The sequence below is a fragment of the Tenrec ecaudatus genome, chromosome 14 (assembly GCF_050624435.1).
Source record: "Tenrec ecaudatus isolate mTenEca1 chromosome 14, mTenEca1.hap1, whole genome shotgun sequence".
In the NCBI taxonomy this organism is placed as follows: Eukaryota; Metazoa; Chordata; class Mammalia; order Afrosoricida; family Tenrecidae; genus Tenrec; species Tenrec ecaudatus.
Window position 1 is genome coordinate 76,245,352 of NC_134543.1, and position 24,194 is coordinate 76,269,545.

A 24,194-nucleotide genomic window follows, 5' to 3' on the forward strand; every position below is an offset into this window, starting at 1 on the left:
TTATAGTCTTTCTAGAGTAGTTTCATTCTAGCTGTCTGCACCTTGTCTTCCTCCGTGCCACGCTGAAGCATAGAGAATGTTTGATTTCACCATTTCCTGAGTATCGTCTATTCAGACTGTCCCTATTTGTGGGTTACACAGTGAGATACTAACCTCAACGTCAGAAGTTTAAAACCACCAGCCACTCTGGGAGAAGGTTGAGGCTTTCTACTCCCATAAAGAGTTACAACTCGGGACCCCACAGGGGTTTACATGTCCTCTAGGGTCGGTCTGAGTGGGAATCGACTCCACAGCAGTGAGGTGTGTTGGCTAGATTTGGTTTTGTTTTTGTATAATTTTTGTATGAACCATTGCTGATTTCTTTAGGCCCGGTCACTTTGGCAGCATTGCATTATTTACAGGCATATCTTTCATAACAACTATTCTAAGCTCTAAAAGGGAGAGTTCTGTTTTCTATTTTTGTTTTTGCTTTTTAAAAAAATGGTAAAGCAGGCGTGGCAAAGAAAATTGCTCTCTCGATGCTTTGGAAAGGGTTTTCGCAGTCCATATGCTGTGGAATGTACTCCATTTTCACAGAGACCCATGAGAGAGGCTCTAGGCTCATGCCTCTATTTCAAATGAGCAAAGTGACTTTGCAGAGGAGGTAGTACCACTGGTGACAAGCACAAAGCTAGAAAGTGGCAGGGACAGAATTTAAAGCCACATTTTTCTTCTTTTTTTTTTAATCATGTTATTGGGGGCTTTTACAATTCTTATCACTATCCATACATACATCCATTGTGTCAAGCACACATGTACATTTGTTGCCATTATCATTTTCAAAACATTTGCCTTCTACTTGAGCCCTTAATATCTGCTGCTCATTTTCACCTCCCTCCCCACTCCCCCTACCTCATGAACCCTTCATAATTCATAAATTGTTATTATTTTGTCATATGTTACACTGTCTGACGTCTTCCCCTATCCTCTTCTCTGCTGTCCATTCCCCAGGAAGGAGGCTATACGTAGATTCTTGTAATCAATTCCCCCTTTCTACCCCACGTTCCCTCCACCTCCAGGCATCGCCACTCTCACTACTGGTCCTGGAGGAGTCATCTGCCCTGGATTCCCTATGTTTCCAGTTGCTATCTGTACCAATGTACATCCTCTGGTCTAGCCAGACTGGTAAGGTAGAATTGGGATCATGATAGTGGGGGTAGAGGAAGTAATTAAGAACTAAAGGAAAGTTATATGTTTCTTCATTGCTACCCTGCACTCTGACTGGCTCATCTCCTCCCCACAACCCTTCAGTAAGGGGGTGTCCAGTTGGCTGCCATTGGGCTTTGAGGCTCCACTCTGCACTCACACATTTACAATGATATGATTTTTTTGTTCCTTGATGCTTAATACCTGGTCCCTTCGACAGCTTATGGTCACACAGGTTGGTGTGTTTCTTCCATGTGGGCTTTGTTGCTTCTGAACTAGATGGCCACTTGTTTATCTTCGAGCCTCCGAGACCCCAGACGCTATATATTTTGATAGCCAGAAACCATCAACTTTCTTCACGACATTTGCTTATGTACATGTTTGTCTTCATTGATCATATAAGGAAGGTGGGAACCCACTGATATGATTTTTAGTTCTTTGATGTCTGATAACTGGTTCCTTCTACACCTCGTGGTCAGCCAAGCTGGTGTGCTTCTTCCATGTGGGCTTTGATGCTTCTCAGCTAGATGGCCGCTTGTTTAACTTCAAGCCTTTAAGACCCCAGAGGCTATAGCTTTTGATAGCCGGGCACCATCAGCTTTCTTCACCACATTTGCTTATGCACATATTTTTCTTCAGCAATTGTGTCAGGAAGGTGTGCATCCTGGAATGCCAATTTAATAGTACAATGTGATCTTGCATTAAGTAAGTCCTTGAGTGGAGGCCCAATGTCCATCTGCTGCCTTAATTCTAAGCCTATAAATATATGCACATAGATCTGTTTCCTCACACTCTTATATAAATATATTTACACATGTACATTCCAGTCTTTAGACCCCTATAAATACTCTTTGTCACCTAGTTATTTCATCTATTTCCTTACACTTTTCTCTTGTTCCACTATCATGCTCAGCCTTCATTTGGGTTTCAGTAATTTCTCTTCATTACCTTGCCCTTGCCATGGCCTTTAGTACCATACTTTGGCCCCAGAGTCTGTCCTTGTTCCCTGCTCTGCTCCCACAGTTGCTCTGCCGCAGACTTTTAGTGGTTTGCCTCGGTGTCACAGGATCAGTCTGGTCCAGTCTCAACACTGAGTCTCCAGTGTTCTCCCCCTTAGGACCCTGGGCCATCAAGGGACGGTATGTCTCATAGTGGGATCAGCCATATTGTCCACTCTGTCCATTGGCTGTTAAGAGCGGGGATATCGTCCTCCAGGCCTGATGGGCCAGGATGTCAAAGCCACATTCATTTATCCCTTCTCGGTTCTGCTTGTCTTCCAGTTTACAGCAGCATCTAGTTCTGTTTTTCCAACCGGATTTTATCAGATCATCACCACTTTAAAAAGACTCATTCATAAACATCTCTCCATTCATAAATAAACATCTTTCATTTGATACCTGTTACTGCATGTAGTGATGTAAATAGGAAATAGGAGAAGAGAGTATGTAAACTGCCTCAGGTAAATTAAGGTCATAGCCTAATGTTGATATTAAATGGCAAGAGCTATTTATTATTAAGGAAGGCGTTGAGTTGCCATTAGCAACAACCTTTAACATTCTCAAATCATAGTAAGATAGGTGCACCTTAAAGTTATCTCTCATCTGTGAACTAACTACCATGTATATTGAAGGAATTAATAAATATTTAGGATAAGTCAACAAAAGAAGAAAGTGACAAGTATTTTTTTTCTTTTCCAGGAGACAGAAAAGAAAGACTTTTAATATCAAAGAATAACCTTTGGCCACAAATCTTGTTAGAAAACACTACCTCTAAGTATAATTAACCATTATACAGTATACCTCTGACACAGAAAGCTTCTCAAATAACCTGGTGGTCTTACTAGAATGTAAATCTGGAGTACTGCCAAAGCCAATTAGACAAGTTTGTGTCATATAGGAATAAGATATAGGGAAAATGATCTTCATTTTCAATGGGTTTTTTGTGTTTGTTTCCCTTGTAGTAGAGGAACAAATGATGCCCGTTCTCTGGGAATGTAGGAATTTGCCAGATTTGATAAATAGATACACCCTGTTTTGTCCATTACAAGTCAGTACGGACTGGGAACATTAATCATCATTGCTCATAGAGACCAGAGGTGCAGAGAGAAGTGGCTCAAGAAGCACTCATTGAGAAACCACTGTAAACATACACCAGAGCGAAGATACAAGGCGAGGATGAGACATTAAATATACTTTAGATGAGTCATGTGCACTTGAGAAAAAAAAAGATCATTTGTTTCCCTGAATTATTAGATAACAAATCAGTGTCTTGAAGTTTAGAGGAATAAGAATCACTGCTAATTTGGTGGATGGGAATAGCATTTTCAGAAGGTGTAGAGTACAGGCAAGTTACAGAGGAATTGAAAAGGAAGGTGTATGACATTTCAGAAAGAGGATTATGTAGGATGACAGTCCAAAAGTTTCTTATATTTAACTAGGAAATGAACACCTTAATGGATTATAATTATGTCTAAGCACTCCTACCCTTCAGACCCAGTGGTGTTAGAATTAATGTGAGTTAAAAGCAGGAGTCTTGCTTCTGAGTGACTCAGATATCAAGAATTTAGTCTTCCTTCCCTTGGGCCCTGTGACTCATTCTAGACTTTGAGGCAGGGTGAGTCCTATTGTTGCTTGCTGAACTAGACTCTGGAGGGCAAATGCATTTCCTGAAGAGACTTATATTTGAATACAGAGGAAAGTTAGATGATGTTATGGTGTCAACATAGGGGTAAATTGGCAAAACAATCTTGCCAGAATCTCAAAAGATACATGGAGACAGGATCATGTGATCAGGACCTGAGTGGCTCTCCGGATTTTGAGGTGGGGAAGGCCAGTGGATGGGGCAGGAAGGATGGGGGGAAGAGCCACATTTATGGAGAGTTTAATGGGTTATGGTTGATTTCATTTCTTTTATTGAGATGGCTGTGTAAATATATTCAGTATACTTCTTTAAAAATTGTTTAAACCTCCAGATTTCTTATCCCTCAAACCTAAATATTGGTCTGAGTGACTTAAAAAAAGGCGGGGGGGAGGGGGGGGGAGTAAAACTTAAATGGACTTGGAGTCCTTAGTGACAAACAAGTCAAACATCCAAGCAAACAAACAAACAAAAGACTTGAGTTGCAAGCTCTACCTCTAAGTATATGGTTAACCTTATCCAAGTTACTTATTCTCTTCAATCTCAGTTTTTGGGTTTTTTCTGAACTTTGAGTGCACTAATTCCTACCGATGGAGCCCTAGTGTCATAGTGATAATACATTGAGCTGCTCACTACAAGGTTACCAGTTCAAAACTACCAGTCACTCCTTGGGAGAAAACCGAGGCTCTTTATTCCCATAAAGAGTTAATCGTCTCAGAAAACTACCGGGGCAGTTTTATCCTTTTGTAAAGGGTCACTATGAGTGGAACATGACTGAGCAGTAGTGAGAATTTCTACCTTAATAGGTTTTTGTGAGTATTAAGTGCCCTTGTGCCAGAGTATGCTTGGCAGAGAGATTGGACACATAGAATGTGTTGAACATATTAGCATAACTAGATGACCTTAAATATATTTCTCAGTCACTTTACATGTTCTCTCTGATTGTGTCTTTAGCCTTTTGCATATATATATCTATATAAATAGGTATATATATATAGATATATATAGATATCATATGAGCCTCTGTACAACTGAGTAAGACTACTTGGATCTGTATGTATATATTCTTTATGAATGCACATTTGCAACAACAACAACAAACACCCCATTGTGAGTCATATGATTACAGACAACTGTGCTCAAAAGAGACTCTAGTTCATCTTGGGTCAGGAGCTTAGGAACTTTGGTAGCTCTGTATGTTCCACCTTGTTTCATTTCATTATTGTGGCCATCTGGTGGCCACTTGTAATCATTTAGCATAACTGCCGTGCACTAATTAGACATGGCCCCACTTACTGTTCCAGCTCTATCTCGTATGAAGTTAGACTTTAGCTCTCAGCTCATCCATCCTATGGTCCTTTCTAAAGTGATTCGCATAACCCGTTTAATGAACTCTGGGTGAGCTTGAGAAGAAAGGAAATCCCAGACCACTTACTTGTATTCATGTGCAACCTGCATGTGAATCAGGAGACAGCTGTGTGAACGGAACAAGGGAGTGCTATTCGATCTGTATGCCGAGCAAGTCATCAGAGAAGCTGTATTCTATGAATAATAATGCAACATCAGGATTAGAGGAAGGCTCATTAACAGCCTGCTATTTGCAGAAGATCCTCCAACCGAGACTGCAGCAGTACATTGACAGGGAGTTGCTAGAAGTTTAGGCTGGAGTCAGAAGAGGACATGGCCAATGTCAGATGAGGCTTAGCTGAAAGCAGATATACCAGAAAGATGTTTACTTGTGTCTTGTTGACGATGCCAAGATATTGGACTGTGTGAATCATAACAAACTTTGGATGGCCCAAAGAAGACTGGGAATTCCAGAACACTTCATTGCGCATAAGCAGAACGTGTACATGGATCAAGAGGCAGTTGTGCGAACACAACAAGGGAATACTGTCTGGTTTAAAATTAGGAAAGGTGTGTGTCAGGATTGTGTCCTCTCACCATAACTATTTAGTCTGTAGGCTGAGAAAATCATCGGAGAATCTGGCTTATATGAAGAAGAATGTGGCATCAGGATTGGAGGAAGGGCTTATTAGCAACCTACTACTACATGCAGATGACACAACCTTGCTTGCTAAAAGGGAAGAGGGCTTGAAGCACTTGCTGATGCAGATCAAGGACTGCAGCCTTCAGGATAGATTATGACTCAATGTAAAGAAGACCAAAATCCTCACAACTGGACCAGTAGGTAGCAACACAATAAATGGAGAAAAAGTTAAAGTTGTCATGGATTTTGCCTTCCTTTGATCCACAATCAATGCTCATGGAAGCTTGTCAATTGCCTCATCTGCATGTGAGAGTTGGACAGTGAATAATGAAGACGGAAGAAGATGGACGCATTTGAATTGTGGTGCTGGAGGAGAATATGGAAATTACCGTGGACTGCCTTGGAAGAAGTACTGCCAGAGTGCTCCTTAGAGGCAAGGATGGTAAGACTTCATCACACCTACTTTAGACATATGGTCAGGAGATACCAGCGCTCAGAGAAAGACATGTTTGCTAAATTAGAGGACAGCGCAAAAGAGGAAGGTCCTCAAGGAGGTGGCTTGACACGGTGGCTGCAACAGTGGGCTCAAGCTTAGGGACACTTGTGCGGTTGGCTCAGAGCATGGGGTGCTGTATTCTGTCGTGTGCAGGGCCACGGTGGGTTGGGATAGACTTGCTGGCACCTAACAAGGATACCATGTCCATTACACAACCTTGTTTGCTGAAAGCGAGGAGGACTTAGAGATCTTGCTGGTGAAGCTCCAGGATTGTAGTCTTCAGAATGAGTTACAACTCAATGAAAAGATGACCAAGGTCCTCACAACTGGACCACAACCAATGCTCATGGAAGCGGTAGTCAAGAGATTAAATGATGCGTTCCATTAGGTAAATCTTTAAAGTGTTTAAAACTAAGGATATCAGTTTGAGGACTACAGTGCACATGACCCAAGCCATGGTATTTTCAATCACATCATACGCATGTGAAATCTGGACATTGCAAAAGGGAGACTGAAGAAGAATTGATGCATTTGAATTATGGTGTTTTCAAAGAATATTGAACTCATCATCCAAAAGAACACGCAAATCTGTTTGGAAAGAAGTGAAGCCAGAATGCTCGTTAGAAGCAAGGATGGTGAGGTTCTATTTCATGTATTTTGCACATGTTATCAGTAGACCAATTCCTGAAATGGGCATCATGCTTCGGACAGTGGAGGAACAGCAAAAAAGAGAAAGATCCTGGAGAAGATCAATGAACACAATGGCTGGAACATTGGAACAGTTGTGAGGCTGGCACAGGTCCCGGTGGGTTTCGTTCTGTGGTACGTAAGGTCTCTGTGAGAACCAAGGCAGCGGTGCCTGGCACCCGTATCAACAACACCAATTTGAGAAAATCTATTCTCTTACAGAAAACATTCCACTAACACAGAAACATTTCACAGATACTTGTTTGAAATTATTAAAAACTATGTCTTAATTTATCATATACCTCATCTCTTCTTTCTTCATGGCCATTTTAAATTTTCAGAAAGAGTAAAATATAGACTAGAATATCCTTTCTGTTTGATATATCTGGTATGTCTTGGGAGTGAATCCTGGACATTGCAAAGCAAACAGAATTTCAGCAAGTCTCAGACTATGGCTAAATGCCAACGATGTACAGCATAGAAACAGAGGATGGCAAAAGTGGCTAACCGGATGGAGGACAATGTGCCAGGCACGGGATTCTTAACAATTTGCCACAAGGTATCCTTAATTAGAACTCACCGTAGTCAGCCTGACACAGGCTAGTTCTAAATCTGTAGAACGCAAACAAGCAAACACGATTCCAGAGGAGAACTGCCCATGTGGGTTTCTGAGGCTGGAACTCTTTATAAGATCAGAAAGCCTCATCTTTCTCCTGAGGGGTAGCTGGTGTGTTAGAACTGGTGACTTTGTGGTTAGCAGTGCAACATTTAATCCACTCCACCTCAGGATCCTTTCTACAATCTAGAGAAGGCATGTGTTTTAACTTTGTAATAGAAGCGGTCAGAGCAGCTAGCTGAAAGTGGAGCTCACCAGGTTCCATTCTCCTCAAACGAAGTCCTGTGCTAGACACAGAGAGCCCAATGCTGTAGCTTGTGGTCACTTGAGCAAAACGTCATTCTACTCAGAGAATGAGGACAAGCCTGCCACCAACGGAAAGCACTGAGCCTTATGTTTCTATCGTTAGATTGAATTGATGTGCTCAATTAGAGACATACCATAAATCGGAGGAGGATAAGTAATGGACCATGACGATCATCTGAGAATTTCCTGTTTTTTCTTTCCACTCTGAGCTCTGATACTCCTTTATGTGCCATTAGGGAGACAAGCAGGCAGTAATCAACACACAGGCAGCCTAGGAAATTGTCTCACAACAAGCCCCCGCCCCCTGCCGACAGAAGATCAATTTCTGTGTTCACAGGTGAAGCCTGTCGAAGCACCTATCCGCAAGTCGCCTGCTGGGCTGTTGCTGCTTAGCTGCATATGGTTAGTTGGTATCATCAAGAATTAAAATCAGACAGAGAGCCTTGACATGCCGTATATTAAAAGTGAAAAATGCCCTTGCATTATACTTAAAGGTTGCTTTTAATGCAAAATCAATTATCAAATCATGGTGGCACACCAGTGACATAAGTCTCTTCCACATGGGTGCTCTCGCCGCCTCTGTGGTATATTTTCTACCTTTTTCTCCTGACAAGCACAGCTATAATGAATTTTTCCAGGTGGTTTCAATCTTCTGCTGACATTTTTTTGTATGGCAAAGTGTGTATGGTACCACAGCCATCAAATGGCTCTGATAATAATAATATACCACTAAAATCTTATTTTAACAGCATTTTTTTCTTTCCATTTAACTTGGTAAATTCCAAGGAGATTGAGCACAGGCATGTCCCCTATCTGCTGCCCCCCCAGGAATTGGAGACGAAAATGCCGCTAGCACCAACACAAAGCAAGGCTAAATACAAGCCGAGCGCCATCACCACATGGTATGCTCTCAAAATCCCAGTGTTCCAGGACACTAAACACTTAAGTTGGAAGTAGCACTTTGCCATGAAAAGGCACCAGCTGTAGGTCCCCTTTTCACTGCATATTGTTCAAAACAAAAAATAACCCCATTGAAAATAAGCCTCTGGTCCAGGAGACCCAGAAAACCAATGGGATGCAAAACAAAAGAAAGACAATTGTCATTTTAATGATTAAACTGTGTTTGTAACAGTTTATGGGGCTTGCAGATCCAGCAAGCCTGCTGCATATTAATGAATAGATTGATTTGTCAACATATTAACACCACTGTCAGACATAACAGCACGGAGGGGATGTGAGGGGATTAGCCAGTGAACTGCTTCAAAATGCTGACGAGGTGCCAGGAAATTCAATCAAGATTGGTAAACTCAAGTGCATTATGTGGGTCAGAACCTCCAGTGGGGCTTAACATTTTACACAACCTCTGCTTGAAGTTTTGGAATTAATTGTGTCTAATTAAAAAAATAAATAAAAGAGCATGCATAAAAAGCAACTTGAAGATTATGAGCCACAATCAAAAACATAATTTAAAATGACTTGACAGTTGAGTGCATTTTCAAAATGTGGCTATCTACCTGTTTCACAGTTCATGTGAGGTAATGCCTGCAAAGATGTCCCATCAGTAAAAGGATCATTTATTTTGACTGCAAGTAAAATATAACTAAAGGAATTTTCTCCAACAAATGATCATTTTTAGAAATTGCTCAGATGGAGTTTTAGCAAGAGCATTAGCATTGCAAGTACCCCAAAACCAGCTGTTTATTTGCCCCAAAGTTAGAAGGTTTTCTACATTTGCTAAATATAAAAGTAAAATATCACCTCTAAATGTAAACATAGTGTAGTTGAAATATGACATCTGAATAGGCACAGAAGTCTGTGGAAAGCAACAAGAAAACCTAAACAGTTTGTCAGTTTGGTTTCTCCTACAATGACAAAACCGAGTAAGTCTCAAAGTAGAGGACATTGACATTTTTCTAAAACCCTTACATGAAGCACAATCCCCTCCACAGTACCGAACCCACGAAGAAGTTACTCACATTTTCATGAATTGCCCCAGCAATGGAAAACACACAACCACCTCTCTTCACTTGCATCTAACATCATGAACACAGATGGCTGTGCGTTTATACTGACTGGGGGATGAAGTTTCGTCCCTTCTCCAAATAAAGGATCACTTCTAAGTTTTAAGAAAAGTCACTCTGTCTCCCCAAAGCCTTTTAAATAAAAACCCAGCACGGACTCTGAGTTCAATCAGTCTAGTTGTGAAAATAGTGAAGCAACCCGCCTCTGTTATCGATAACACATTTCTGCTTGCATGGTACAAAATTACATGGGCAATAAAGAGGCTCGTATTGAGTTTACTATAGATTGAAAACTGACTTCATTCTCTCATATGTTGTTGATAAATAAGATTTCTAATTTTGTACTTAAATTTTTTTGAAGGTGGGCACCCAAATAGAGTACCTTAGTTTCTTTTGTCCATTTTAAAGGTTGTCTCACCCATGTAGCCCATTACTCCAGCCTGTGATTATTTTATGGGATCCAGTGTTTGCTTGCCCTCTTGGGCATGAAACCCTTCTATGTCTTCATGCCGGACAGCAAGCTGGGTGTGGAGACAGATACCCCTGTGTTTATGCCCCATCCGCCAAGCGGCCCTTTCCTCGCCTCCTCCAGCCCCTATGAAACGAAGCGGAGTCTAAGGACCAGCAATAATAGACTATCCTGGGAACTATGAAAAACTCACTCTCTGGCTCTTCTCAGACCTCGACACTCAACAACACAAACTCACTGCCATTGAGTCGATGCTGAATCATAGCGATCATATAGGACAAAGTAGAACTGCCCCATGGGTTTCTGAAACTGTAACTCTTATGGGAATAGGAAGCCTTATCTGCCTCCCATGGAGAGGCTGGTGATTTTGAACTGCTGGCTTGAGAGTGGCAGCCCAACGTTTAACCACTACACCACCAGGGCCCCTGTCCCAGGCCTCTCCAATCAGAAATATTGCCTGTATGTCCCTTTGGATGTGAAAGTTTGAGAAGCACTGCTTAGCGCAGTGTTTGCTAACCCTAGTTGCACGTGCTAGAGCATCCTAGTTGCTCATGACTCAGGGTGGAGTCAAGGGCAGGCTTCACAGCAGTAAGGCGCTTCTAGTATTACTGATACCCAGAGGCTCCTTCAAGGTAAAGGTGCTGCCCTTTGTGTTTAGTTTGAATGTCAGCGTGGAGAACAAAATATAAACCAAGGAGTAACTCTAATGTGCGAATGAAAACAAAAGGCACGTTACGCGAACAAGAGCCCTGGTGCCCTGATGATTTCCAAAGGACAGCAGCTGGAAGCCCCCGCCGCCCTGCAGGCGACAGCCAGGCTCTTCCTCCCAGAAGATGCTGCTCTCAGAAAGCCTCCCTCCAGGGCAGCCAGGGCTGCTGCGAGTCAGCATCACCTGATGGCAGGGTCTTCGGGCGGCGTCAGAGTATTACGAATATTTGCATTCCTCAATCTGATTTTGACTCATTGGGGACGATTTTATACGCGTATTTAAACAAGTCACGATTCCCCGAGCCGACTGCTCGTCTTCCTAGGGAACCTGCAGTGGGCTGGGCTGCCCAGCGCAGGGGGCACTATCCACAAAACGACCTCCAGGAGCAGAAGGCCGAAAGGGAAAGACGCCGAGCCGTGTCTCGCAAGGTGCAGCCCTTCATTCAAGTTCAGTAATTGACTGGGCAGCGCGAGAGACGCCGGTTTCCAGGGCCTTGTTTGCTGCCACAGCCTCTGCTTTCAGCCCTGAGAGGAGCGTCCCCGGGAGGTTGCCGGGCAACGGCATGCTGGGTTGAGAGCCGGAATGTGAAGGGGTGTAAAACGATTTTTAAAATAAACACACAACTTACCGACAGCATGAAGCCGACCAAAGGGAGAAGTACGAAGCGTCACACTGAGAGTGCTGCTGAGGCCGAATCAAAGGACGGACTTCTTGAAGGCCAGAGCCTGGCAGTTGATTGGTGATAGTTTTGCCCAGGTTTGTCATTTGGGGAGAAGAACCTGGATAATTTGAGGGTGGGGAAACCCAATGTGAAAATGAAACAGCACCCACCACGTGAAAATGTTGGTGTCTGAGCAAAATGGTCAGTCCTGCGTTTCACAGGCAGTTTCCCTTCTGTAAAATAAACCTTGTCCTTGACACAAGGAACTCCATTTCTGTGATATTTGTGGGAATGATACGGATTGTTCCAGAATCATCCTGGTTTTCTCGGAGAAGGCACTGGTGGCCCTATGATTGGTTACATTCTACAGAGTAAGGACCAACCATTCAGGCATATTGTTAGCCCAAATATGCAAAGCCTATGCGTGCAATATGGCTGTTAAAATATAGAGCTGAGGAAATGGCCATTTACATTTCTAATTAACATGCAATCTATCAAATGCTATTTAGGAAAGATTTTTTCTAATCTATTAACTGATATATTTTGAGAGGTGTGTGAAAAACTAATAAAGCCACATGGATCCCACCTTGGAGGGATGGATGCTAGTGTGAGGTAGGCGAGACAGACATACTTCAAAATGGGAATTTGAAGACGTCTGAGTACAATCATGTGTAGGTCCACAATATGTGTTGGATCTTCTCCAAGCCATGGGTACCCTTCAGTTTAACCACAGTGATGACTCATACACTAACCCATTTGATAAGAACATGGAATGTATTGTGCCCAATCGCTTGGCATTTGCCTTAAATAAAGAATGGTTGTAATAATGCCACAACTTCCGAGATGAGTCTTTCTTCAGATGCCGAAGAATCGATACAGTTAATGAAGGGTCATCTCTTTTCATATTAAGCCATAAATCCCTTCAGCGCTGCAGACTAGTTGACATTGTCCTTTCTCCAGGACTTGTGCCTCTGACAACAGGTCACAGAGAACTTCTGCTGGAAGTCCCTGTTCTGCTAAAAAGAGAACATTTGGTCATTTGATCATTTTGTTCCTTTGATCCCAGACATTTGAGTCTTTTAACTGATGAGACAGTGAGAGGAATTTGCTGCACAAGAAGTTAAGGGAAAAGTTCCTGTGTTTGCCAAGATGTTAGGGTGGAAAGACATCCTACACTCAAAGAACAGACTTTCCCTCCCAGCCCACCTCCCCACATGCCCCTAGTTTATAGGACATACTAGGTTGAGACTTGCAAAAGAGCACAGAACTCCTTTTTTCGTGAAGGATGGGGATTTTTCAAGAACTAGAAATTGAGCTATACGTTGTTTAAGAAACTCCAATTGGGAGGGCGGGGTCACTACTTTCTGTAGTACCCGAATGTAACTATTCAAGAAAGTATTTGGAGAGCTCAGTTTAAAACTTTTTTTTTTCCTTTTCAAATAAAAGGAGAGAGTGATACTTTAGAAGGTTCTCTGAATGAAAGTGGGAAGACTAGCTCCAAGAATATATGGACAGGCGTGTACTTTCAGAAAATAATCATTCCACTCTCTGAAAAAGTTACATATGCTGGAGAGAGGAGGTAGACGTAGCACCCGTGCCGATTTGGCTCCTGCTTTTTCTTCAGGAGAAATGGAAGGTCTGGGATGGAAAGAGTAACAGGAGGGACGAGCATCAAAGCAAAACATGGTTACAGGAGACTAGCGAATTCTCATTTCCTGCACTGCTTTGGCCCTTACCCAACCCCATCTATTGAAAATGGCATATGGATCTGTGCTAATTGTCCTATGCTTGTGTGTGTTGCAGTGTACCTCATCTGATAAAATCCAGGTAGCTAGATGCAGTCTTTCCTATATTTATGGATACAGGTACCAGTAACTTCCTATGCATTCTCTGACTCTCCAAATACCCCTTTCTTATAGGGTTCCCGATTCCTGTATAGGTCTCTAGATTGCTTTGCTCTCCAGGTTGCTTGGCTTTTCTGTGACTCTCCATGCTTCCACGGCGGACACCAGCATCCTGTTGCTGCTAGACCACCGTGGTACAGCTCCACCCGCCTTACCCTATGTTTCCCGTCTCTTCTTTCCCTCTGCTTTCCACACAGCAGACCAGTTCCCTTGTTACTTCCCTTTGTTTTTGCGAGGAATCCAGAGAATGACCCAACTCTATCTGTGGTGCCCATTGTCTCCTCTCTTATGCTCTTACAGTGACTGTTCTGCCACATCCCCTCATGACCAGCATTAATTTCAAAGGCATGCCTTTAGATCAGAATTCAGAATCTCGATTTTAGTTTTAGAACCAGACTTTAGATGCGGCTTTGTTTATTTTTTTCCCTCTGACTTTGGCTTTCTTCTAGTATTGCTGTGACTACTTCAGCTTTATTAGTCTGAACAATTTCTTGGCCCTTGGTTTAGCCTTTCTCTTAGCTTCACTTCTTTATGCCGGATGCATTGTTGTATATATATCTTTGCTGAACGCGCCTAGAGAGAGGAGGGGCAGAGGGATCACCAATGGACACTCAGTGGCAGTTATGAAAAGCAAGCGTTCAGAACTTGAGGCACTACCTGTTGAAGAACCTAACAGATGTGCTCACAACATCATTGTGAGTAAATTTTTGAAAATCACAGATAATGAGCTAGAAATACCAGGAGACTTAAGATAAGCCATTGTTCTCTGAATTTCTAAAATGGGGAAAGAATGAATTTTGAAAAACAGCCAAGAAATGATGAACTCTTCTGTGGAAAAATTCTAGAAAAAATACATAGATGATTTGTAAACATTTCAAAACCAAATCCTGATCCGTCAGGAGGAAAGAACTCACAGTCAACGTTAGTTTACACTGACTAAAGTGTAAAGTGGCCAGGATAACTACGTTTTCCTTTCAGATAGGATTGCCAGATTGGTAGGGCAGGTAGTAATAAGAATTGAGGTCTTCTTTTGGCTCTAATGAACATTTGACAAACACTTCACAGTAGCTTTGGAGAAGATGATAAAATATGAGCTGAACTAAATTATTTCCAGGAGGAAACATTGCTGGCTTATCATCTTTACTAAAAAATAAGTAGTAGGCAATTGGGAGTACAATCTTTAGTAGCATCACCAAGACTAGGTTTTTAAGATTTGTCATGAAACAATGAAACTAAATAAATTGAAGGGTAATAATTACACATATCAGATGACTTCATTTGATATGGAGGTTGCAGGAACCTAGGAAGATTAATCCTTCTGATGTAATATCACATATTCAGAACAGATGTTGCAGAGATGTCATGCAAAAATTATAAAGATGAAACGTATTTCTAAACTTCAAGTACATAAAAATATTTGAAAATCAAGTTAAGAAAAATGTAATGTTTAAGACAGGGAAAAATAAGAAATTTTAATTAATTTTCAACATTACAGGCATCAGCTAATAAAATAACGAGACGGGTAAAACATGGCCACTGTATATCATAGCGGCTAAGAGCCTTGGTTTGAAGGTGGGAGATGGGCCTTCTCCCACCGTAAGTGTCAACATCAGCTCTATTTCTTCGAGACTACCCAGGTGTAGCTAAATTACAGCACCTTGTGAAACTTCAGGTCCTTCTTTTACACCCAATGGAGAGTACAAACCGTGGCTACATTCATAAGGCTATTCTGAGGATTAAATAAACGTGTTCTTTGCTGTTGTCTGAACTATTTAAATAAGAATACACATGAAAATTTTACAAGAAGATTCCCAGTCCTAGACTATATGAACAATACTTTTGTGTATAAACAAATGTGGCAGTTAATGATGAGGACATTTCTGGTCCATAATTGACACTGCATTTTGACAGGGGCATTGTGAAAAGACTAAACATTAAAACAATGTTGTAGAGGATCACACTGAAGAGTCTGGAAAATGACTATAGGAACTGGAGTAGGTGGCATAAGGGCATGCCCACTGTCTCTGAGAGGCGTGAAGAGCTACCATGTAGAATAGAGTCCAGCCCCTCGTTGCATTTAAAATAAAAATAGGATGAATATGGGGAAGCTATAAAAACACAGTTTCGAGAAAAGTCTTCCTGTCACTAGTATATAAAATAGCCTCTTCCACCGTTAGATATAGTGCCTATGACCCTAGCATGTTATCTATTGGACGGGAGAAAGAAAACACTTGAGTGGAATACTTAGTCAAAGTCGGGGTTCAAAATGGTACATACATTTTTAAGGGCGTGTGTGTGTGTGTGTGTGTGTGTGTGATGTATTTTGCTTTGCAACTAAACTGGATGGGAAGTTTTTAGAGCCAGAGCTTTATCATTAACTTCCCATTTTCTTTCTATAAGTAATGGCCAACAACGATGAGGGAATTGTGCTGAATGGACAGATTGACACGTGCAGGTGAGGCATGCTCATTGCTGGTGCAGTGGAGGCAGCTACTTGGAATGGCTCCTCTATTCAGAGTCTTTGCCACGTCACCCAATGACGGGGTGTGCGCATACAAACAAGGTGGAGAGGATGCTAACTCAGGGACTACCACCAATAGCCATTTCAGAAGTAGGAAGAGGAATTCTGCGCCGATCAGGAAAGAAGAGCCTTTACCTGCCTCAAGTTGCAGAGCCAGCAAAGGAACCAGAGGCTCCCCCACTGAGACTGTGGCAAAGAGCAGAGGAGCAGCGCCAAGACCAGGAGGCTTTCTGTTCCCAGAAGGAGTAATCCGAGTGCCTTCCGGCAAGAGGCTAGTTTGCGGAACCTTTGGCGAACGCAAGAGTGACGTGCCCTTTGGGCATTTATCAGTATTAAACTTCCTTTCGAAGACTTGACCAAGCAGGGCAGAGACCAATGACCCTGTGTTTAGTGTCTGAGAGACCAAGGACCCTGCCTTCTGGCATAGCTGATGGCAGGCATTGTAGACGAAAGGATTATATCCTTAAGGTTTTCTGCTCCAGACTCACAGTGGCCCCCTGTGTGTTTCTGAGGCCATCACTGTCCACAGGAGGAGAAAGCCCCGTCTTTCTGACCATGTGGATTGCAGCCGAGGCAGTAACCACTACACCATCAGTGATCTGTTCCTAACTTGTGGTAACTTACTAACTTGTGGTAACTTACTAACTTCCATAGGAAGCCTTAGTTATTGTCTTTGTGTGTGTGTGAGTTCTACGTGGCCACTGTAATGAATTATCAAACCCAGCCAAGAAGTAGACTATTGGTAGGAGGTATCAGCACAGGGCAAAGGTGGATGGAGGGTGGAAGCATATCCAACATCTACCTTGTGACAAGCCCCTTAGGCGAGTGTGGAGTTGATATTTCCTTCTCACCACTGAAGCTACAGGACGTCAAGATAGCCCCCACCCAACCCCACACCATTTAGTCATATGTGTAATATAGACATCTTTAGATGCTCCCAAAAAGGGCATTGTGAAAGAAAACAAAATGACTTTAGAAACACTTTATTTTAAAACTGCATAATTGTTCAAGTGGAAAATGTTTTGTGATGTATACCACCATTAAAACATTCGTAATGGATTTAGTGAAAGCCATTTGGATGTGGCAGTTAATGGTGCATCAATGAGAGGCTTGATTAAGACCAAGTGATTTTAACAGTTCCAGAAGGAGGAGCAAGTTGAATGGTGCTTCTCACACATGAGTCAGAAACCCTTTGATCACTAGCAGCTGATCCCAACATTGAACTCCAGATTTCAACATTTAATGAATAATTGTTCCTAAGTTTTTAATACCAGCAATAGCCAATTTCTATTTCTGAAAAGGGAAATTGCTGGGGAGTATTACTTGATGGTAGAAACCAAGTCCTCGTAATGTTCATTCAGTACTTGCCTCCCCGTCATAGAACTGCGTGCTTTATTGTGAGCCCACGGGTCATTCTCACGCCTGGGCCGATTGTAATCACATGTCTCCAGTTAGTATCTCTTCTTTTAGAGAGCACGGTTTCTTATAGCTATTGGCCACGTGCAACTCGTTATGTATAAATGCATCTCTATAGACACACCAAGGAAACAAGCAAACATCAACACTGACAACGAGTCGATTCTAAGTCAGCAACCCTGTCGAACAGGGTAGGACTGCCCTGAGTGTTTGCAAGACTGTAACTCATGACAGGAGTAAAAAGGCCTATTTTTTCTCCTGAGGAGCAGCTGGTGGTTTCAAACTGCTGACCCTGCGGTTGGCAGTCCAGTGGAACCACTACATCCTGGGCTCCTACCCACATACACTTCCTTATATCTGATATGCTCCTGGAAACACTGAGCACCGTCTCGATGTGCTTATCCAGGAGGCCCGGCTGCTGTGGCAGCATTCAGACTATGATCGCCCGTTTCTTTCAACAGAACATTTATTTTTTCATCTTCACTTCCTGCATTCACTTTGACACTTCCAGTTTTTCCCTGGCAGTACTTCCATCCCTCTTAGGAAGTGTGCTTTATTGTGGGGACCCGTTTGGGCACACACCAAACCTTTTGTTGAGGTACTGTATTCCTACATTCCTAACTTACGAAGTCAAAGCAGAATGCGTGAATTCATATTGTATACTTATCTCCAGCAGTGTCTGGGGAAGTGCAATGCTTGTAGTAGAACATAAGCTTTCACTTCACCCTTCTCCCACAAAAAATGTGCTGCAAAATTGAGATTCGGCTTATACACAGGTCAGTGGAACCCCAGCGAGGTGTAACATCTCGCGGGTGATTGCCATTTCTCCGCTGTTCATTCAAAGCCCCGCTGACATTGCAGGTCTTTGAATGTTTGTTTACTCACATCTAACCAATTAGAGCCGTCCTATGATGTGGACGGCTCCAATTCGCAGAAGCACCCGTAGTGATTCACTTATGCCGGCAGCTGAACTGGTAAGGATGTGTCTGTGGCTGTGCTCTGTCTCTCCCCTCTGGTGTCTGTGTTAATTCACATTCCTGCATTTCCCACCCTAGGCTTATACTCGAGTCAATCAGTTTTTCTGGTTTCCCAGGTTAATAATTAGGTACCTCGGCTTATACTCGGGTCGGCTTATATTCGAGTATGTATGGTATGTAATAATAATATATATGGGAAAACATCTTAAGCAAATATGCTCTATGTGGTTTAGTGCTGTAGAATCAATTACAACTAATAATTTCCCTGTAATTTCCCTATGAACATTACAGTGAACCCCTGCCAGGTCCTGTACCATCTTCACAATTACTTGTATCTTTGCAACAACTGTTGTAGCAATTGTGTCAATCTGTCCACTGAGGGATGTCTTCTTGTTGGAAGGCCCTTTAAGTGGAATTTAAAAAAAACAACCAACCCCAAACCTTACTGCCATCATTTTATTCCAATTCAAAGCAACACTATAGAGCAAGGTAGGACCGCTGCTGTGGGTTTCTGAGACCAACTCTATTCCAGCAGTAGAAAGCCTCACCTTCCTCTCCAGGGAATGGCTAGTAGTTTCAAACTGTGGGCCTCAGAGTTAGCAGCCCCATGTGTAACCCACTAGACTACAAGAGTCAACTCTAAATAGGACAAAAAATTGTCCTGTAAACACCACACACTTAGCCAGATACACAGTTCAAGGGAAAAGAGCCAAGGTGAAAAGCATTTACAACACAGGGTGACTCCTCAGCCTGAAAGTAGTCAGGTTTGAACACCAAATGACAAAGGGAAGCCCAAGAAGACAAAGAAACATGTCCTAATGAAATGTCTGAAGACCTAGAATTAGAAAACCTAAAAGGAAGGACATGCTCGGCATATCTGAAGCCAAAAGACCTCAGGAAAAAATTCAAACCTCGAGTTGCAATATTGAAATATTCCACCGGCAAAATACTGAATGATACAGGAAGCATCCAAAAAAGATGGAAAAAATACAGTCCCTGTACTAAAAATAAGCTGACATTTAAGCATTTCAAGAGGACACATATGAGCAAGAATCAATGCTATCAAGGAAGAAAAGACCAAACTGCATGGAAATAATTAACCAAAACCAAACGCACTACCATCGAGTCAATTTTGATTCATAGGGATTCTATGGAACAGGGTAGAACTACCCCTGTGAGTTTCTGAGACTTTAACTCTAGACAGGGGTCGAAAGCCCTGTCCTTCTCCTACAGAGAAGATGGTGGCTTCAAACGTGTGACCTTGTCATTAGCAGCCCAGTGGTTAACCATTATGTCACCAGAACCCCTTAGCCAATAACAAGGCTCAAGGACTTGATGGAATACCACTGAGCTGCTTCAGCAAGGTGATGAAGTGCTAGAGCAGCGGTTCTCAACCTTCCTCAGGCCACGACCCTTTCATACAGTTCCTCCTCTTGTGGTGACCTCCCAACCATAAAATTATTTTCATTGCTACTTCATAACTGTAATTTTGCTACTGCTATGAATCAGGTGACCCCTGTGAAAGGGTTGTTCGCCCCCCCCCAAAGGGGTCATGACCCATAGGTTGAGAACCACTGCACAGCAGGCATTCAACTTGTCTATGCCAAGAAATCTGGGAAACAGCTACTTGGCCAACTGACTGAAGAGATCCATATTTGTACCCATTCCAATGAGAGGCAGCCCAGCAGAGTGCTCAAATTAGAGAGCGCTACCATTAATATTGCATGCAAGTAAAATTTGCTGAAGATCATTCAACAAACATTGCAGCAGTGCATGGACAGGGAAATGTCAAAGGTTCCAGCTGGATTCAGAAGAGGATGTGGAACAAGAGATGTCATTTCTCCTGTCAGGCGGATCTTGGCAGAAAGCAGAGAATACCAGAAAGATGCTTACTTGTGTTTCCTTGACTATGCAAGGCAGTCGACTCTGGATCATAACAAACTATGCATAACCTTGAGAAGAATGGAAATTCCAGAACACTTCATTGTACACATAAGCAACCTGTACCAGGATCGAGGCAGGTTTTGTTTTGTTTTTCCCAATAGAACAAGGGAAAACTGCATGGGTTAAAATCAGGAAATGTGTCATGGTTGTATCCTCTCAGTATACTTATTCAATCTGTATGCTGAGAAAACAGTGTGAGAAGCTGGAGTATATGAAGAAAAATGTATCGGGATTGGAAGAATCCTTATTAATGATCGGCAATATACATAGGGCACAGCCTTGTTTGCTGAATATAAAGAGGATTTGAAGCACTTGCTGACGAAGATCAAGGATTACAGCCTTCATTATGCATTACAACTCAGCGTAAAGAAATAGGTAACATCATGAAAAATGGAGAAAAGGTTGAAATTGTCACGGATTTCATCTTGCTTGGATCCACAATCATTGCACAGGGAAGCAGCAGTCAGGAGATCACACAACACACTGCACTGGGCAAATCTGCTACACTGAACCCCTTCCTGCCCCCCCACTATCATGATCTGAATTGTACCTTGAAAGTCTGGATAGAGCAGAGGATGTACACTGGTGCAGATAGGAGCTGGAGGCACAGGGATTCCAGGGCGGATGATACCTTCAGGACCAGGGGTGTGAGTGGCGATACTGGGAGGGTAGAGGGAGAATGGCTTGGAAAGAGGGGACCAATTACAAGGATCTACATGTGACCTCCTCCCTGGGGGATGCACAACAGAAAAGGCGGTGAAGGGAGACATCATAAAGGGAAAGATATGACAAAATAATAATTTATAAATTATCAAGGGCTCATGTGGGAGGGAGAGGGAAAAAAGAGGACTTGATGCCAGGGGCTTAAGTGGAGAGCAAATGCTTTGAGAATGATGAGGGCAATGAATGTATAGATGTGCTTTACACAATTAATGTATGTATGGATTTTGATAAGAGTTTTATGAGCCCCTGATAAAACATTGTTTGTTTTTTTTTTAATGTTGAAAGCAAGGATGTTACTTTGAGGACTGAAGTGCACATGACCCGAGCCATAGTGTTTTTAATTGCCCCATATCCATGTGAAAGTTGTACATTGATTAACGGAGACCAAAGGAAAGTGGACGCATTTGAACTATGGTGTTGGCGGAAACTATTGAAAGTGCCATGAACTGCAAAGGGAAGTAACAGATCTGTCTTGCGAGAAGTACAGCCAGAACACTCTTTGGAGGCAAGGATGTCGAGACTTTGTTTCATGTATTTTCCACATGTCAGGAAAAACCAGTCCCTGAAGAAGGACGTCGTTCTTGGCAAAGTTGAGGGGGAGTGACAAAGAAGAAGACTGCAAGATGGATTGACACTGTGGCGCAACAGTGAGCTCAAACACAGGGACAACTGTGAGGACGGTGCGGATCCCGGGGGTGTGGCCATCGGGTCCCTATGAGTCAGACCATCTCGACAGCACAAAACAACAGAGTCATGGAATTTACCCAGTAAATATTTGTTGGATAAATAAATAAATGCTTTTCCATAAGCTCATATAAATATATAAGATCTGTATTATGTCATATCATGGTCAATACAGAATAGTGAAAAGTGTAAACTGTCTAAAGGACAATCTTTTGGGAAAGTCATTATATTAAAAAGTTCCATTTAGTAGCATAATGTGAAGCCATTACAAATTATGGCATAGACATGTACAGTGAACATTTGTTGTAGGATGATAGAATTTATATACCACCATATGCATTTATATATCTGAAAGATTATTTGATAAAGTATTCACAAAAGTATTATTGGGAAATGGAAGAGTCGGTGATTTTTATTTATTAAAACTTTTACTGTATATACTCGAGGATAAGCCAACCCGAATATCTGCCGAGGCACCTGATTTTACCACAAAAACTGCACAAAAATGTGCTAACAAACTCAGCTTATTCTCAAATATATGTGGTATGTTTTTTTTCTTAAATGAGAATATGGATTGTTAATACAACAGAAGAAAAGTCTTGTGGAAAAAGCTAAAATTGCAAATATAGAATTAAACATTTTAAAAGAAGTGACTTAGGCCTAAAATAAAATTACAGAAAAGTCAAGTGAGAACGCCAGCATGTCATGCGTAACCCGGGATGCTTTTTAGAGGAATGACGGGAAGAATCGGGTTCCTCCTAGCTTACATGTCGGGGGCCCAGTCAGCGGCAGCATTCTGAACTCCACACCGCTGGGTGGCTCCTATCTGAAACCCAGAGGAAACAGGGAACACTGGTCTGACTCGAATTCATCAATTATTTTAAAAGGCAGAATCAAGATATTCTGTTCAACTTTTTTTTTTTTTTACTACTTGTCTTTATTTTTTGTTTTGCTTTGGACCATTGGTTTGTATGCTTCAAATTTATTATGAGTCAAATGTATCCTGAGTCACTGCTGGTGGTATATTCCTTGTTAATATTATATCCTGATAGTTGTAATTTATTTCAAGATTGTGAAGCCTACTTTTTGTGTTATAATTTTTAACACACTTTAAATATTTTGTGTCCAGCCATAAATACAAGCCTATTTAAATGGTATACATTTAAACAAATTCCTACTCATATATATATATATATATATATATATATATATATATATATATATATCAAGGACTAGACTAAGAATTTCACATCACACTCACAATATACTCTTGTTACTCCTTCCTGCACAATTATTTCTATTTGCATCCCTTAGGATCCAAAATGTAATGAACATCAAGGTTTTAGAATTCTCAAGAGGGATCTCCTTCGGGTTCTAGTGTTCATCACCATAATACTGCCTTTAATTGTGTGAAATAGCAGATGTGAGTCAAAATACTCAGCCAAACTCACTGCCATGGAATGAGTTTTGATTCCAACTCATAGCGACCCTAAAGGAGAGACTAGAGCTGCCCCAGTGGGTTTCTGAGAATAGGACTCTTTACCGGAGGAGAAAGCCTCATTTTTCTCCCCAGGAGCAGCTGGTGATTGTGAACTGTTAGCAATTCAACCACCAGGGATTTTTTGCAGATGTGAAATAAACTTTAAATGAACTGTGCATACCTCCTAGATATCTCATGTATTTTTACCAACCATTGTTTTTCAGCTATTGATCTTATTAATAATTTGCTGCAAGTGAAAATGAGAAAACGTTATAGTGTGGATAAGACCTTGAGTCATCCCTGGCTACAGGTAAAACATATATATATGTTAAATGTATACATATATAATCCATCATTAGATTTTTTTCTATTGAATGAGCTTATAACTAGTTATAGAACTTGATATTATATGTAAAATAATTTTCATAGTTTTTAAAATACTATTTTAAGAGCAAATTGCTTTTCTTTTTGTTTGTTTGTTTGTTTCAAATTACTTTTCTAAATGCATGCACCTTCTTGGGATATAATAGCAGTTTAGTCTTTCTAAACCACTCTTTCTACCATGAAAATTTGACATGGTGAAACACACAAAGTGGGGGGGGGGGGTCAGAACAGAACTCAGAGGACCAGATTTCCAAAGCATCTGTAGGTGTGATCCTGATGAAATGTCCAAATAGATACCCATCTGGTCATGGACGGTGCTTGTTTGCAAGCTATAATTTTAAATCCTAGGCTTTTGTTCACAAAACAAACCAATTCCAAATATAA

At 41.7% G+C, this 24,194-nt stretch overlaps 1 protein-coding gene across 3 annotated transcripts in view; it reads left to right on the plus strand.

Moving 5' to 3' along the window:
• Positions 1 to 24,194, plus strand: part of PRKD1 (protein kinase D1) — a 349,031-nt gene that overhangs the window by 323,474 nt on the left and 1,363 nt on the right. For 2 of the 3 annotated variants that reach the window (XM_075530539.1, XM_075530540.1), the window contains one exon: positions 23,651 to 23,736. In XM_075530539.1, the coding sequence (XP_075386654.1) occupies positions 23,651 to 23,736 (86 nt within the window). Of the gene's footprint in view, positions 1 to 8,254; positions 8,404 to 23,650; positions 23,737 to 24,194 lie in introns of those variants that run through there. The other variant, XM_075530541.1, reaches the window with a different exon arrangement.